This window comes from Jaculus jaculus, chromosome 4 (genome assembly GCF_020740685.1).
Source record: "Jaculus jaculus isolate mJacJac1 chromosome 4, mJacJac1.mat.Y.cur, whole genome shotgun sequence".
NCBI lineage: Eukaryota > Metazoa > Chordata > Mammalia > Rodentia > Dipodidae > Jaculus > Jaculus jaculus.
Genome location: NC_059105.1, coordinates 44,513,189 through 44,528,059, shown reverse-complemented (window position 1 = coordinate 44,528,059; position 14,871 = coordinate 44,513,189). Strand labels below are relative to the sequence as shown.

Here is a 14,871-nt window from a genome sequence, read left to right as displayed (position 1 = left end):
CATAGTCATCTGAATAGTAAGTCTCCGTTCCTGTGGACCTTCTATGTCTGGCTCCCTCACTGCCTTCTCTTGAGGCATCTTATGTAAAATTTCAGTCTGCTCCCTGACATTGTCCATCCACCTATCCCTATCCTGCTTTTGTCTCCTTTAATAGCATACTGTACATTTGACTCATTTATCAAGTGTCTTGTCTTCCCTACAAGGAGTCGGCTCAGAGAGGACAGGCACTTTGGTCTTTCTTCATGTACTGCTGGAATGTGATCACATTAATGACAAGAAGGCAAACAAAAATCATACTATGCTTTGCACTGTCACAATTGTATTAAAAACACTCAATATTCAAGAAGAAGGAAACAAACTATGTGTATTTTTAAGAACTTTACCGGCAACAAAATTATGTTCTTTTCTAATGTTAAGGAGAAGAAAAACCATTCAAAACCAATATCCATGACCGTCACACAGTGTGCCATGTTGAAAGAGAGGTGCTTATCTTATACATGCCAGGGAGCCATTAAATGATGTGAATGATGGAATGACATGGTCTGTGTTTAATTTAAGAGAGAGAGGGGGAGAGAGAATAAGCATGCTAGGTCCTCAGCCACTGAAATTGAACTCCACACTTGCACCACCTATTGGCATGTGCGACCTTGTGCTTGCCTCACCTTTGTGCATCTGCCTTACGTGGGATCTGGAGAGTCAAACATGGTCCTTAGGCTTGGCAGGCAAGGGCCTTAACCTCTAAGACATCTGTCTAGCCCACGTTTTTATTTTACAAAGGCCACTTTGAGTGTGGGGAAGACATTGGCTTACTTAAAGCTTCAGAAGCCACTCACTGAGACCTTGACAGTCCCAAATGTGTTTCTTTGCCTGCCTGCCTATGGGATGCTCCTGTGGAGAGGCCTGCCTGCTGTTAGTGGTTGAGGGGTGTCACTGCTTAGCACTGTTAGGAAAACTTTTATTATTTTTGCTTTTGGTTTTTGTAGTGCTGGAAGTCGTACCAAGGGTAATCATGAATGCCAGCCCAGAACTATACCACAGAACCTGAACCCTAACCCACCTGTTTGTATTTTAACAAGTTGTGACTGTATCAGTAGGTACAAGTTGGATCTCCACTGTGGTTTTGACCAACAGTAGGAGTGCTGTCATTCAAGATGAAACTGAATGTAACAAAAGCACAGGCTTGCTGTAGTTGATGTGTACACATAGTTAGAAATATTCTATAGATTACTTATGCTTAAATACTAAGGAAATTTTAGTAACAACAAAAGCATAGGAAAAGGGGGAGAAAAGATGAAATATGATAATCTTACTAGAACTGGATATAGGAAGTTGCCAGGTTATGAACTCTATACACTTTAAATGGCTTAAGATCTGTTCCGTTTTCCAGCTTCCAGAAATGTTGCATGGCGATGGTGACAATGAAGAGCATGGCTTCTGTCCCGTCGGGCAATTCATTCTTCAGAATTTAGGACTGCTCTTTGGATTTGCCATCATGCTGGTGATCGCCCTCTATGAAGACAAAATTGTGTTTGACATCCACTTTTGACCATTCCTAGTAATCTTTGTTGATTACGAGAATGTAACCATGCAGCTCTGCATCTCTTCCTTGTACTGTGTGCACATTGCTCAAAGAAGTCAGTGGCTTGCACTGGTTCCAAGTTCCGTAGCTTTGAGCCTAACCACAACAGACTGGTGCTCAGTACTGTGTCCCTGCATGACTGGGTCTTTAAAAACATAAAGTTTGTGATAAAGACAGGAGAAAATGGGACTCCATAAACCAATGTTGATAAAAGTTTGATTAAGACTTAAAAAAAAATAATCATATAAAACACTAGTCTCTTTATTAGTAGAAACTTCTGTGGCTATGCAGAAATAGTAATTGAACCAAAAAAATCATTTAAACTTTAAAAATATTTTAAATGGACTTTGAGCAGACTTTGTTGTGTATGTGTGTGTGTGTGTATGTGTGTGTGCGCACGCATATGTGTGCTAAGAATGAATTTTAGTGCCATTTTTAATTCAGCTAAATGTATACATATGGGGTCAGTAGGGATCAACTTGACTCAACTTTGAGGTTGCATAAAGTAGACGATAGGAACTAAAGGAAAGCCCAGGCTGCACTAGAGTATGGAACTTAGCATTGAAAGCCCTTATTCTTGAATCTAGAGTTACTATTTTTGTATATATTTGCATAGTGTTTAAATACGCAGCCTAAACTACTGAAATTTGTGATTGTATGTTTGTGTGAGCTTCAGTTTAATGAAAGATTCATAATGGTTCTTTGTATTATTATAATACTTGGTGTTTGGGGATTTTTTTTTTTCCATTTGCTTTTCTAACTTTAATTTTGTTTTTGTTGTTTTTCTTGTGTGGGGGTTGTCATGGCCAGAGCATGGAGTCAGCTGCTTTTTCCTTAACATTGTAACCCTCCAGGAGATGGTGAAGAAACGGTGTCCAGCATTCCAGTATCGAATAGGCTAATTGGGAAATTTAAGTTTTGAATGTTCACATTACTTTACCAGTTTGGCTTTGGAACTAAGAGCATATGCTGTGACTGGCAATGGCTTTGAAGGCAGAAAACCCAGGTTTACTATGTCTACAATCTGTATATGAAATGTCAGTTAAACTGTTACCAGGATAAGCTCCATGGATACCATGGCTATCATGGTACCAAGTAAATGACAAATCTAAAAATCACTTCACTCTTTTTGTGCCAAGGTGTGCTGTTGGTGCCTGATAGGGAGTAGTCTATGTTTTAGATGCCCTGTTGTAGGTGATCTGTGAAAAGTGCAAGCCATGCTTATCCTGAATTTTGATTAAGTCATTCGTAGTACTAGTCATGTGCATGCAGCGCTCGTTTACATCTTGTGCCACTTGATCTTCATTTCTGCCAGGTACCCTGTATCTGAGCTGTGTGCGCCTAGCTTCATTGGAATCTGCTTGGTGGCCAGTATAGCTCTTTTAAAAATCTTATGTTTCAAATATGTAAGAGCCAACTCTTTCCATTCCACTTCAAATGTTTTTACTTAGCCTTTTCCTTTCTGCAGCTCCTTTCCTCTTCCTCTCTAAACTTCTTGAAGGAAAGGTTTCTGAGAGCAGCCACACACACCAGGTGATAGGGGATCAGCGCCAGTGTTACTTCGTGATGCAGAAAACAAGGGAGCATAGGTATTGTCATGTCTGTGCTTTATGTTTGAACTTGAAAAGTTGTTTGCAGATTTTCCCATGGTCTCCTTATAGCAAGTACCAGTTTTATACACAGATTTTTCAACATCAGGCATCGAATGGACAGTCCTTGCCTCATTACCTGGTCCTTCGAGCAGCCTTGCTGAAAGGTGCTGGCGTTTTACTTAGTACTACCAACTTTAAGTGACTCGAATATTTTGCTTTCAGAACCAAGATAGGTTTATAGCTCGTTTAGGGGTCTTTGTACCCAAGGAGAATTGTGCATTCCAGCATTAAATCTGCTTCATCTAAAGCAATAGCTGGAACATACTCCCAAGTGTCAATGCCTACTTAAAGCAGATTGGTTATGCTACAGTATATACTGTTCTATAATCTCTGAAGACATGGTATTGTCTTTATTTGCTGCATTTTTTAGGAAGGCTGTGACAGTTGCTGCTAGTGTTTTCATGGGGTTTCACCAGTATTCAGTTTTACACCATGCTAATGTATAGTTTCAAGTCTTACTAGACAATCCTAATTCCACTACATTTCTGTTTGGCTCCAACATTCCACTGAGCTTGACCAGTCTAGTTTGAACATGGGTTTGTTGGAGATCATTCATGTTACTTGTACAATGCTGTCACCATGTGACATCCATATGAATTTTGGTGTATATCACATTGCATTCAATCAGCTGTGATTATGCTTAGAAATACTATAGTAACTAGGTGCAGTGTGAACTTTTTCCATTAACAGTAAGTCAGTGGCTTAAATGTGATTATGGTCCTGCAAGGTGATACTTGCTAAAATATCTAAACCTTTTTTGTTGTAACTGAATCATTTTTTAAAAAAATTATAAGGCTGGAAGTGATCAAATGCTGTTTTTTTTCATTGTTGACAGTGGTTTGTCATTTTATGTGTTCTGGATGCTCATGGAACACATCCAAAATAAAGTTATTCAAAAAGAGAAAATCTGCCAGTGTGTTTTCTTTAGTCACTATTTCAGAATATTTCCTTGAATTATGAATAATTTTGATATCTTAAATAGAGGTTATTAAATTTATTATTAAGAATTTTATCAAATTTATTAAGGACAATAGTGTTTGGTCAATAAAATATGCTCTACTTGGCAATCAAATAAGAAATAGGGACACAGAGGCAAGAGCTTCAGGTTAAGAGTTCAGCTGACAGAGCAGGGCCACACCCCGTCCAATCCAGTGCTCCTCCGGCTGGTCGGAGGGAAGGATCATTGCAATCACGAAGTTCGTGGAGTGGCCAGTGGTGGACAGCGTTCCTCTCCGCTCACTTGTCTTATACAGTGGAGCAATGTAACTTGGTCGTATTGGTATATCTGCCCTCTTGCAGGGCTTGAGCCACATCTGGAAGAAAGCACACATACCTCTCTCAGTGAAGATTAGACTGTCTACACACGCTGCTACCTACTGTGGCTCTTTTGGAGTAAAATTTTGTCTGAAAACCTGTGGCCCAGATTTTTGTTGTTATCAGCAGTGCTGTGCTTGCTTAAAGCATTTTTAAAGACTCATAACTCACTGTAGGACCAATTTAGAAAGTAAATGAGGAAAATACCAGTTCTTACTTTCTCAAAAAGCAAATTACCCAGGTGCTTGTCACCTCTTCTAGTATTTACCTGTGGATGGGAGAATCTTGGTACTTAACAAATGAAAAGTCCAGTTATACTTTTTTAAAAGAGATCCTTGATGCCGTGGATACTCAGAATCATATGACTTACTAATTTAAAACCAGTAGCAAAAATTTATGCAGTGGGTTGGGAAGATGGCTCAGCAGTAAGCCTGCCAGCCCATCTTCAGCTCCCTGGTGTCCATATAAAGCCAGATGCACAAAAGTGGCTCATGTGACTGGAGTTCATTTGCAGTGGCAAGAGGCCCTGCCTGACACGTCCATACTCAACCTCTCAAATAATTTTTTGTTTGATTGTTTTTGTTTTTTTGAGGGACCTGGAATTCACTCTGTAGTCTCAGGCTGGCCTCAAACTCATAGCAATCCACCTACGTCTGCCTCCTGGCATTTAAAAGGTATATATATTATGCTGTCTATTGAAAGCAGTTATGAACTGGGTAAGACAGGCGAATAGAGGCATTCAGCACTCATCTGCTCTTCCACAAAGAACTAACAGAGAAAGTGCAGAGCTACAGGATGAGGTGAGTGACATCGGAAGAATTCAGCCATGGAAATCCTGTCAAATCCAGACACCTGGACCAGTGGCAAAGCAAGAGAAACGATGACCACCTGCTGCCTGGCTTCCCTGTTGTGGAACAATTTCACCTCTGTGGGGCGGAGGTGACAGAACACAGCAAAGCAGGTCCCTAGCGCTTAGGCACACAGCCTGAAGAAATGGAGGCCTGATACCCACACAGAAATCGGCTTCATCAGCCACAAACCCCCAGAGTGCTGTAGCTAGTAGCCATCTTGATTGAGAAGGGACCTGTGTGGCTGGATTGTTCTAAGGATCAGAAACCCTTCATATCACCTCTGCGGTCCACAGCCATTCTACACGCTGTCTTAGTAGGAAGCCGCCTCGCCAGCCAGGCAGACCCTCTGAGAGCGCTCCCCGGTGGGGAGCAGGTATGAGGCAGAGAGTGGGGTTGCCTCCACAAAACTGAGCATCAGTGAATCTGCCCTGGGACAGTAAACCAAGAACCAGTTCTCAGCACCTGCCCTCAAGAACTCTGCTGTTATTGAGGCTAGTGGGGATTCCCTTGAATGTGGCTTGATGATTTTATTTTCTTACAGCTTTTAAAATTACTTCTTTGTACTGTACTTCAATTTTTAAAATTTATTATTTTTAGGAAAAATATTTTTATTTATTTGAGAAAGAGAAAAGCGACTGATAGAGAATCAGCATTTTAGGGCCTCTAGTCACCGCAAATGAACTCCAGACACATGTGTCCCCTTGTGCACCTGGCTTTACGTGGGCACTGGGGAATTGAACTCTGCTCTATAGGCTTCACAGGCAAGTGCCTTAACTGCTGAGCCATCCCTCCAGCCCTAGAGTTTATTTTGCCATGTGTATGTGTTTGAAAGAGTGGGTGTGTGTGCATATACAATAGAGCAGTATTTTGATATGAGTGTCTTCAATCATTTTCTACATTTCTTTGAGGCAGGGTTACTCCCTGAACTTGGAGCTTGTTTGCTAGACTAGCTGGCCATTGAGCTCCAAGAATTCCTTCTCTCTACCCGCCCAGTGCTGGGATTTCAGGTACAAGCCAAAATGCTTAGCATGTTTATGTGGGTTCTGGGAGTCAGAGCTCAGTTCTCATGCTTGTGTGGCAAGCCCTTTACTGACTGAGACTTCTCCCAGTCCTGCACTGTACTTTGGGCAACTTAGTTACAAACATTGTAAGGATCTTTGCGGGTCATATGTTTTTTCTCCCATTCTATCAGTGAAACAGTGATCTTCAACTGCAGTGGCTAGAGCTGAACATGGATGTCCCACCCCATCTTTCTGTTCATTTCACTTTGCTTTGTTTTGTTTTTCGAGGTAGGGTCTCACTCTAGCTCAGGCTGATCTGGAATTCACGATGTAGTCCCAGAGTGGCCTCGAACTCCTGGCGATCCTCCTACCTCTGCTTCCCAAATGCTGGGATTAAAGGCATGTGCCACCACGCCCGGCTGTTCATTTCATTTTTATGTGAGCCCAAATCTGTTATTGATACTGAATTTGCTTTTATTTTTTTCAGTGAGCATGGGTGATTCCCTGGTCTCTGCTTCCTTTTGTGGGACTGTTGTTACAGTCATGCATGGCCATGCCAGGCTGTTGGTATGGGATGTGAAGATTTGAACTTAGGCAGTGTTAGACCCCCTTAGGCCCTCATGATTGCACAAGAAATGCACTTACCCACTGAGCCATCTCTCCAGCCCATAAACCTGGATGGTTTAAAAAAAAAAACTTGAAAAACACAGAGTAGGGAAGAGAGTACTGGAACACCAGGAACTCTTGATACTGCAAACATACTACAAATGCATGTGCCACTTCATGCATCTGGCTTTATGTGACTACTTGGATTTGATCCCTGGCCATCAGATTTTGCAAGCAAGTGCCTTTAACCACTGAGCTACGTCTATAGCCCAAATCTGGATGTGTTTAAGATAGCATCTTGAAAGAAAACTGTGTGTGTGTGTGTGTGTGTGTGTCTGTGTGTGCGTGCACATACACACACATGCTAGGTAACTACTTCAGATGTCATCTTCAGAAACATTACCCACCTTTTGTGAGACAAGGATTTTTACTGGCCAGGAGCTCACCTAGTAATTAAGACTGGCTGGCATTAGGCCCCAAGGATTCCCCAAGACAGTATCTTTAAGAGTTATGTCCTTAGTACCCAAAGCAATCTGGAGATTCACTCCTCACCAAAGTACCAATGACATTCTTCCCAAACTAGGAAATTAAAATATATTCATAGCTGGGCTGGAGAGATGGCTTAGCTGTTAAGGCACTTGCCTACAAAGCCAAAGGACTCAGGTTTGATTCCTCAGGACCTACATAAGACAGATGCACGAGGTGGTGCATGTGTCTGAAGTTCATTTGCAGTGGCTGAAGGCCCTGGAGTGCCCAATCTCTTACTCTCAAACAAAATAAAACAAGATATATATAAGCTTACAGAAGCACAAAAAACCCAAAATGCCAATTAAGTCCTAAGCAAAACTAAAATCAAAGGGAACTATTTCAAGGTAATTAGAACAAGCAGTGGTGTTCTGGATAGGACTCCAAAAACAGTGGAAACAAGTAAAAGTCAGCAAGTAAGGATTGGCTTTATCCCACCCTCTCAGCCTTTAAAAATTTTGGCTCTGACCTTGTGGTAATTTGAATGGATGGCCCACAGTATATTTACTTTTTTGTTTGTTTGTAGTTTGCATCTGCAGCCACCTGGCTGGAGGCAATGTCACTGGGTGGATCTTAAGGTGTGGTGATAGGTTTCAGATTTCAATCTAAAGATATGCAAAGTGTGCCTAGCTGGAGTTCCTGAAATGTGCTGTGGCTTTTGGCTTTTAGGCTTGTACTTCTCTCTCTCTGCTTGGACCTGTGAAGGCAGGCCAGCTTTTTCTGCCATTTATGGAACTTCCCCTGGATCTGTAAGCATCAATAACTATCCCTTCCTCCATAACTGTGTCTGGTCTGGAAGTTCATCTCTGAACCTGGAGCTGTCTGCTACAGACCTGTAACTTGCAGTACCAGAAATTGGTGCTGTACAGATTGGGCTGTTGATTGGTCCTCAGAACAAGACAGGCAAAAGCACCTGATTAACTGCCTGAGATTAAAAGGTAAGACACTACTGCCAAAGACATGTGCTGCCGACACAGAGAATGAAGAAACCTGGCTGGAATCCGGAAGACAGCCAGTCCCCAGACAGCCCATCTAGTGCTGGGAAGTGCTACATGAGCTACGGGGGCAAAGCGGCCCACGGCAGTGTGAACAAGCAGGGGTCTAAGCTACTCAGAAGTAAACACCCTAATAAGAAGTATCCACCGGTGCAATAGTGGCACACAGTCTTGGTGGGTAACATTGGCTTTCTGATTGGCTAAGAGATCTGCTCAGTCGAAAGAAACCCATATCTGGAACTGGGAACCTATGGAGACAAAATTATGCTCTCCAATGTCAAGCTCCCAGTAAGTATTTGGCTAAAAGAGGGGCTACATCCATCAAAATCTCCCTAAGTTAATAATGCTTATCCTATTAACCTATGCTGACTTCACTCTCTGTTGGAAAATCTGTTTCTCTTTTTCAGAAGGCAGTGAGACCTGAAAAGATAAACCACCCATCGCATTTCAGTCAATGCCCAAGTGAAACCACAGAGGAATTGGGGAGACAAGCAAGAATGCTGCTTCCACAGTGAGCCTGACAGCCTGTGACAGGGTGAAGGATACTCAACACCTACCAAAGCAGAGATCCAGAGGCTCCTGAGAGCTCATTACTGAGGTAGACTTAAAACTCACTGACCATGGCTCAGGGAATTTTATAGAAGTGGGGATGTGTGGTTGGGGTGGACAGGCTGTATGAGCCACAGGTTGGGACGTCATACCCAGAGGCATTGCCTTCCCCCAGTGACTTACTGCTGCTCTCACAAGGAATAACCCACAACTCCATGGGGAATACCAGCAACCCCACTGAAGAGGGCCCCCAGCCGAATGGGGCCAGAAAGGAGAGACAAGATGGTATCAACACATGATGTATCCATACAAAGTATATTGTTAATAGAAACAAATTGGCAAGTAGCATTATGCCAAACCAGACATATTCAGAGCAAAGAAAACCAACAGGGTGAAGACACACAGAATTGGAGAAAATATCTTTTAACTATTCATCTGACAGAGGTGACTGCCTTCCGTAATTTAAAGAAAACTTAAAAACACTTAAGAGAGCAATGAATCCATTTAAAACTGAGCAAATAATTTGAATAGATGCTTCTAAACAGAAGTACAAGTAGCTAGTAAATATTTGAAAGCTAGGTGTGGTGGTTCATTCCTCAAATCCTATTACTTGGGATGCTGAGACTGGAGGATTGCGAGTTTAAGGCTAGTCAGGGTTACAAAGACTGTCTCTACTCACCCCCAATATGTCTACCTCCATGTGTCTGTCTGTCTGTCTTATCTATCTATCTACCTATCTTCTATCTGTAATGTATGTGTATACTATTGCTCACCAAAGAAATAAAAATCACAATTTCAGTGAAGTAACATCTCAATCCAATTAGACTGGTTATTTAAAAAAATAACATATGCCCACAAGAGTGTCAAGAGAAAGGAATCCTTAACTCACTTGAGGATGTCAATGCATGCAGCCTCTGAAAAATAATATTGAAAACAGAACTACCAGATACATAATTTGGCTACACTTGTGGGCATACACCTAAAGGAAAGGAAGTCAACATTCAAAAGAAATCATTGCATACACATGCTCATTGTAACACTTTTCATAGTAGTTAGGATGCAGAATCAACCTTGGTACCCATCAACAGGTTAGTGGGGCTGGAGAGATGGCTTAGCAGTTAAGTGCTTGCCTGTGAAGCCTAAGGACCCTGATTCGAGGCTCGATTCCCCAGAACCCATGTTAGCCAGATGCACAAGGGGGCGCATGTGTCTGGAGTTGGTTTACAATGGCTGGAGGCCCTGGCGTGCCCATTCTCTCTCCCTCCCTCTATCTGCCTCTCAAATAAATAAATAAAAATAAACAACAACAAAAAGAATAACCATACATGTCTCATAGTCCTGCCATGGGTATGAAATGATTAGTCAGTGAACAGTGCTTAGAACAATGTTGGTAAAGAGTTAAACATATGGGCTGTAAAAGTGGCTTAGTAGTTAAGGCGTAGCTTGGGAAGTCCAAGAACCCAGGTTTGATTCCCCATTATCCATGTAAACCAGATGCACATGGTGAAACATGTGTCTGGAATTCATTTGCAGTGGCTGGAGGCCTTGGTGTGCTCATTCTCTCTCTCTATCTGCCTCTTTCTCTCTTTAGCTCTCAAATAAATAAATAAAAATTGAAAAAAAAACAGATTAGTGGACAAAGAAAGCATGGTATATATATACAAAACAAGCTATTCAAGCAGGAAGAAGAAGGGAGTCATGCATGTCATTTGTAGCCATGTGTTGCTGTAACTGAAGGACATCAGCCTGAGTGGAATAAGGCAGAAAGGGAAGCACTGCATGTTCCTCCCCTGGATGCCAAGACTGGAAGATTGTGAATCTGTGGCCAACCTGGGCTATGTAAAGAGACCCTGGTTTAATAATCCCAACAAACAGAAGCTTAAGAAGCAACAAAGAAACAAAATGGCAGGAAAATAGAGAAGGGATTCCGGGGATCTAAAGGATGCCACAGGGAGAGGATAAAGGTAAGTGAACATAATCAACACACAATACAAGTGCAGGAATTTCACAGAGTCCCACTGATGTGTATCATATGTGCTAATAACTATGTTCTCCAGACAAAGCCCTGTTATATAAAGCATTATTTTCCTACTTAAAAATAAAAGATAATTCCATTGCTGTGTTAACTACGATACACCCAACATTTTTTTTACTCCTTAACCAAGTTCCTAGAATGGTCATCATACAATTTTATGATCAAGCCTCAATAATCAGTAATCAGATTTTAAGCCTTTGACTGTAACAGCAAACAACAAATGACAATCTTGAATTTGAAACATGTTTTAGAATTTGATCAACTGAGTTCATTTCTCTTGTAATAAAGAACAGTCACCCTTGAGGTGATGTGACTTGACAACCCACTGCTCAGAACCCTCATTTAGGGTTCTCAGGTCAAAGCACAAACTGCATGAAGAAGCTAATTGTGGAATCCAGCTTGTCAGAAGGGGAGTAAGCAATCAGGGTTCCCACTTATTAACTACAATATAAACCTGAAATGCTCTCAATTAGATGTACTGTTTTAACCAAAGTGTCATTTTCCAGTAAGTAATTTCATATCTTATGGACTTATTCTCTTAAAATAATAATTTATTTATAAATATAGTTCCTCTATTCATTGCAAGCTAATTAAGGATTACCCTATTAAGAAAAAGAATCTCAACTCCCATCAGCTCCTGAAATTACAAACATTCATTGGCCCTCCTGACTTTCACTTTGGGTTTCCTGTGCTTTCTCTGCTCATAAATGTCAGGGTATATTGGTAAAATTCTCAAGTTTGGGCTGGCCCTACACTTTGGTTACAGCTGCTCTGGGGACTTTTTGCTGCTAGAGAATTCTACAATTCATGTGACTCCAAGAACTTATGTTTTATCATGCCATTATAGACCTGCCCTTCAAGTTGTGTGCAAAACTATTTTTGGCTGGGTGTGGTGGCATATGCCTTTAATTTCAGCACTTGGGAGGCAGAGGTAGGAGGATTGCTGTGAATTTGAGGGTACCTGAGACTGCACAGTGAACTCCAGGTCAGCCTTGACCTCAAAAATGAAATGAAATGAAATAAAATAAAATTATAAAATAAAATAAAATATAAAATAAAATAAAATATAAAATAAAAAAATAAAATAAAAAGAGAGAGAGGAACCAATACAAAATGACAAAAATTATCTTGTGAGTACACAGTAATGCACAGAAGTGAATCTATGCGGCTCTTCCTCACCAACCATGGATTCTGCATTTGTAATCCACCATGAATGTCAAAATGTATTTTGAATCTCCAAATCAATGCTGGCCTCACTTTGGTGGTCTCTGGCAGATGTGGACAAAGCAACAAAGATTTGAGTCATCCTTATCTTCACGTACATGTTGCCAGCTAAGTTTGAACCAGGGAAGTCCCTGCTGTCTTACTTCAGCTCTTGGGACTGTGAGTATCCAAGTATTCTCTTCATGGTCTGTCTGGTACTCAGTTGTTCACATCCATGTGCATGTTGTTTGAAATTGCTCCCAAGTGGCACTGCAGTGTGACTAGTGTTCCCAAGTACAAGACTGGTGATGTACCTTGGGGGGAATGGCCTGTGTGCCTACATTCAGGCAAGAGTTATGCCACTGCTGACTGTCAATTATGTGAATGAATCAATGATGTATATAATGAGGTGCCTTAAAACAGAAATAGGACATGTTCAAGAACTGACTGACGTATGTATATATCCACACCCCAGCAGCATGTGCATGGACACACATATCACTGGAAAATACTAACCACAGGTACTGTATCATAAAGAACTTTCGGGTGTGATTCTGCAAGTTTCTTGATTTTCCTATTCCAGGAAGCTCCATCCAGAAACAATCCATGAATGTAAACACCTAAATATCAAAGAAAGAAGTTAATACAACACTTTAACTATGCAGATTGATTGAGTGCTGGATCTAAAATTCATCTCTGTATGCTGGGCTATACTGTGCCTAACAAAGTAATATGGCACTAAATTTAGTCATGGAAAACAAAAGAGGAAAGGATTTGAAACTAGCCTATGGAAATATATATACATATATGATGTTCTTCGAGGTAGATTGCTCTAGCCTAGGATGATTTGGAATTTACTATGTAGTCTAAGGCTGGCCTCAAACTCACAGCGATCCTCCTACCTTGTCCTCCCAAGTGCTGAGATTAAAGGTGTGTACCACCAGATGCAGCCAAGATTTATACTTTAACTGACCAAGAATTATATTGTCAGTCCCTATTTAATGTGCAAACACACAGTAAGGGTGCACACACACAAACACACACACCATTCTCAGTGTACTACTTACGGTCATCTGGTGACCGCTAGGCAGCATATGAAAGGGTCACCTTCCGCAGACTCTGCTGTCATTAGAGCTACCTTTCTCCTCCCCCTTCAGAATTTATTCTACTTCTTCTCCTAGTCTACATATGAAAGGACATGCCAGTGAGCATTCTAGACATGTAATGCCACACACTAGGTGGAAGAAGAGCATGAATTCGGAAGTCAAGGAGTTGCAGGCCATTCTCCCAGCTCCACGTCTGTGAAGCCCCGTGGGCTGAATACCCTATCTGCACATAGAGATGCTCTTTGTGATTATTGCAGACATGTCAAGAGAAGCAATGTAGAATGTAGATGGAGACTGAATTTTCTAATTTGCAGTGTGACCTTGAGTAATTCAGGTAACCACAGAACTTGTTTTCCATCTGGTGAATATTTCAGAACAACAACACTTGGTTTGTCTAGCTTCTGGAGTTGTTAAATCAGCTAATGTGAGTGAAAGTGCTTTCTCACAATGGTCTATAAAACTCTGCTGCAGCAGTGCTATCCCATGGGACTTTTTGCAGGAAAGGAAATGTTCAATGTCTGTGCTGGCCAGCATGGCAGGCGTGCATGTAATAGCTACATGAGGAAATCCAGCACGTGAAAAATGACCATTTGGCCAGGCTTGGCAGTACAGGCCTGTAAATCCAGCTACTGGGAGATCAAGACAGAAAGATCCCAACTTCAAGGTCTGCCTGAGTTACAGAACAATTTCAAGGACAGTGTAGATAACTTAAAAAGGCTGTCTATGTTAAAATAAAAATTAGCTCACTGGTAGAATGCTTGCCTACCATGTGCCAGGGGCTCCACTCAATTCCAAGTACCTTAAAAAAAAAAAAAAAGCATACAAAAGACCAAAGTTAACAAAGTCAGTGTGACTGTAGGACTAATTTTTTTGTTTTGTTTTGTTTTTTGAGAGAGGGTCTCACTCTAGCCCAGGCTGACCTGGAATTCACTATTAGTCTCAGGGTGGCTTGGAACTCACGGTGATCCTCCAACCTCTGCCTCCCAAGTGCTGGGATTAAAGGTGTGCACCACCACGCCCAGCTAGGACTAATTATTATTGTTATTATTAGTAGTAGTATCTGGGAATATAATTTATATTTTGATAAGCATTTAATGATGTATTTTGTGCTCAGCAATATGGACATTTTAATAATATCAATTCTGTTGAACGTTTTTACATGGGAGGTCCTTCCAGCTTCAATTTCTTCAGTCTTTTTTAGAGAGAGAGAATCCACCCACTAGGACCTCAGCCACTGCAATTGAACTTTATATGCTTGCGCCACCTAGTGGCCATTTGCAACCTTGTGCTTGCCTCACTTTTGTGATCTGGAGAGTAGAATATGGGTCCTTCGGTTTCATGGGCAAGTGTCTTAACTGCTAAGCTGTCTCTCCAGCCCAGTTTCTTCAGTTTTTGTCATTTACACTGCTAAGGGTCTTTCACTTCCTTGGTTATCCTTGGTTAAGTTTATTTCTA

General features: G+C 41.3%; 2 protein-coding genes across 4 annotated transcripts in view; one reads left to right on the top strand and one right to left on the bottom strand.

Moving 5' to 3' along the window:
- Window positions 1-4,137, top strand: part of Slc39a10 (solute carrier family 39 member 10) — a 121,371-nt gene extending 117,234 nt beyond the window's left edge. For all 3 annotated transcript variants that reach the window (XM_045147281.1, XM_045147278.1, XM_045147279.1), the window contains one exon: window positions 1,388-4,137. In XM_045147281.1, the coding sequence (XP_045003216.1) occupies window positions 1,388-1,546 (159 nt within the window). In that variant the 3' untranslated portion in view covers window positions 1,547-4,137. The remainder of the gene's footprint in view (window positions 1-1,387) is intronic.
- Window positions 4,138-4,267: 130 nt separating this feature from the next.
- Dnah7 (dynein axonemal heavy chain 7) overlaps window positions 4,268-14,871 on the bottom strand; it is a 259,409-nt gene continuing 248,805 nt past the window's right edge. Inside the window, exons 64-65 of the mRNA XM_045148328.1 lie at window positions 12,827-12,930; window positions 4,268-4,544 (exon numbers count right to left, since the gene is read on the bottom strand). Coding sequence (XP_045004263.1) covers window positions 4,338-4,544; window positions 12,827-12,930 — 311 coding nt within the window. The 3' untranslated portion in view covers window positions 4,268-4,337. The remainder of the gene's footprint in view (window positions 4,545-12,826; window positions 12,931-14,871) is intronic.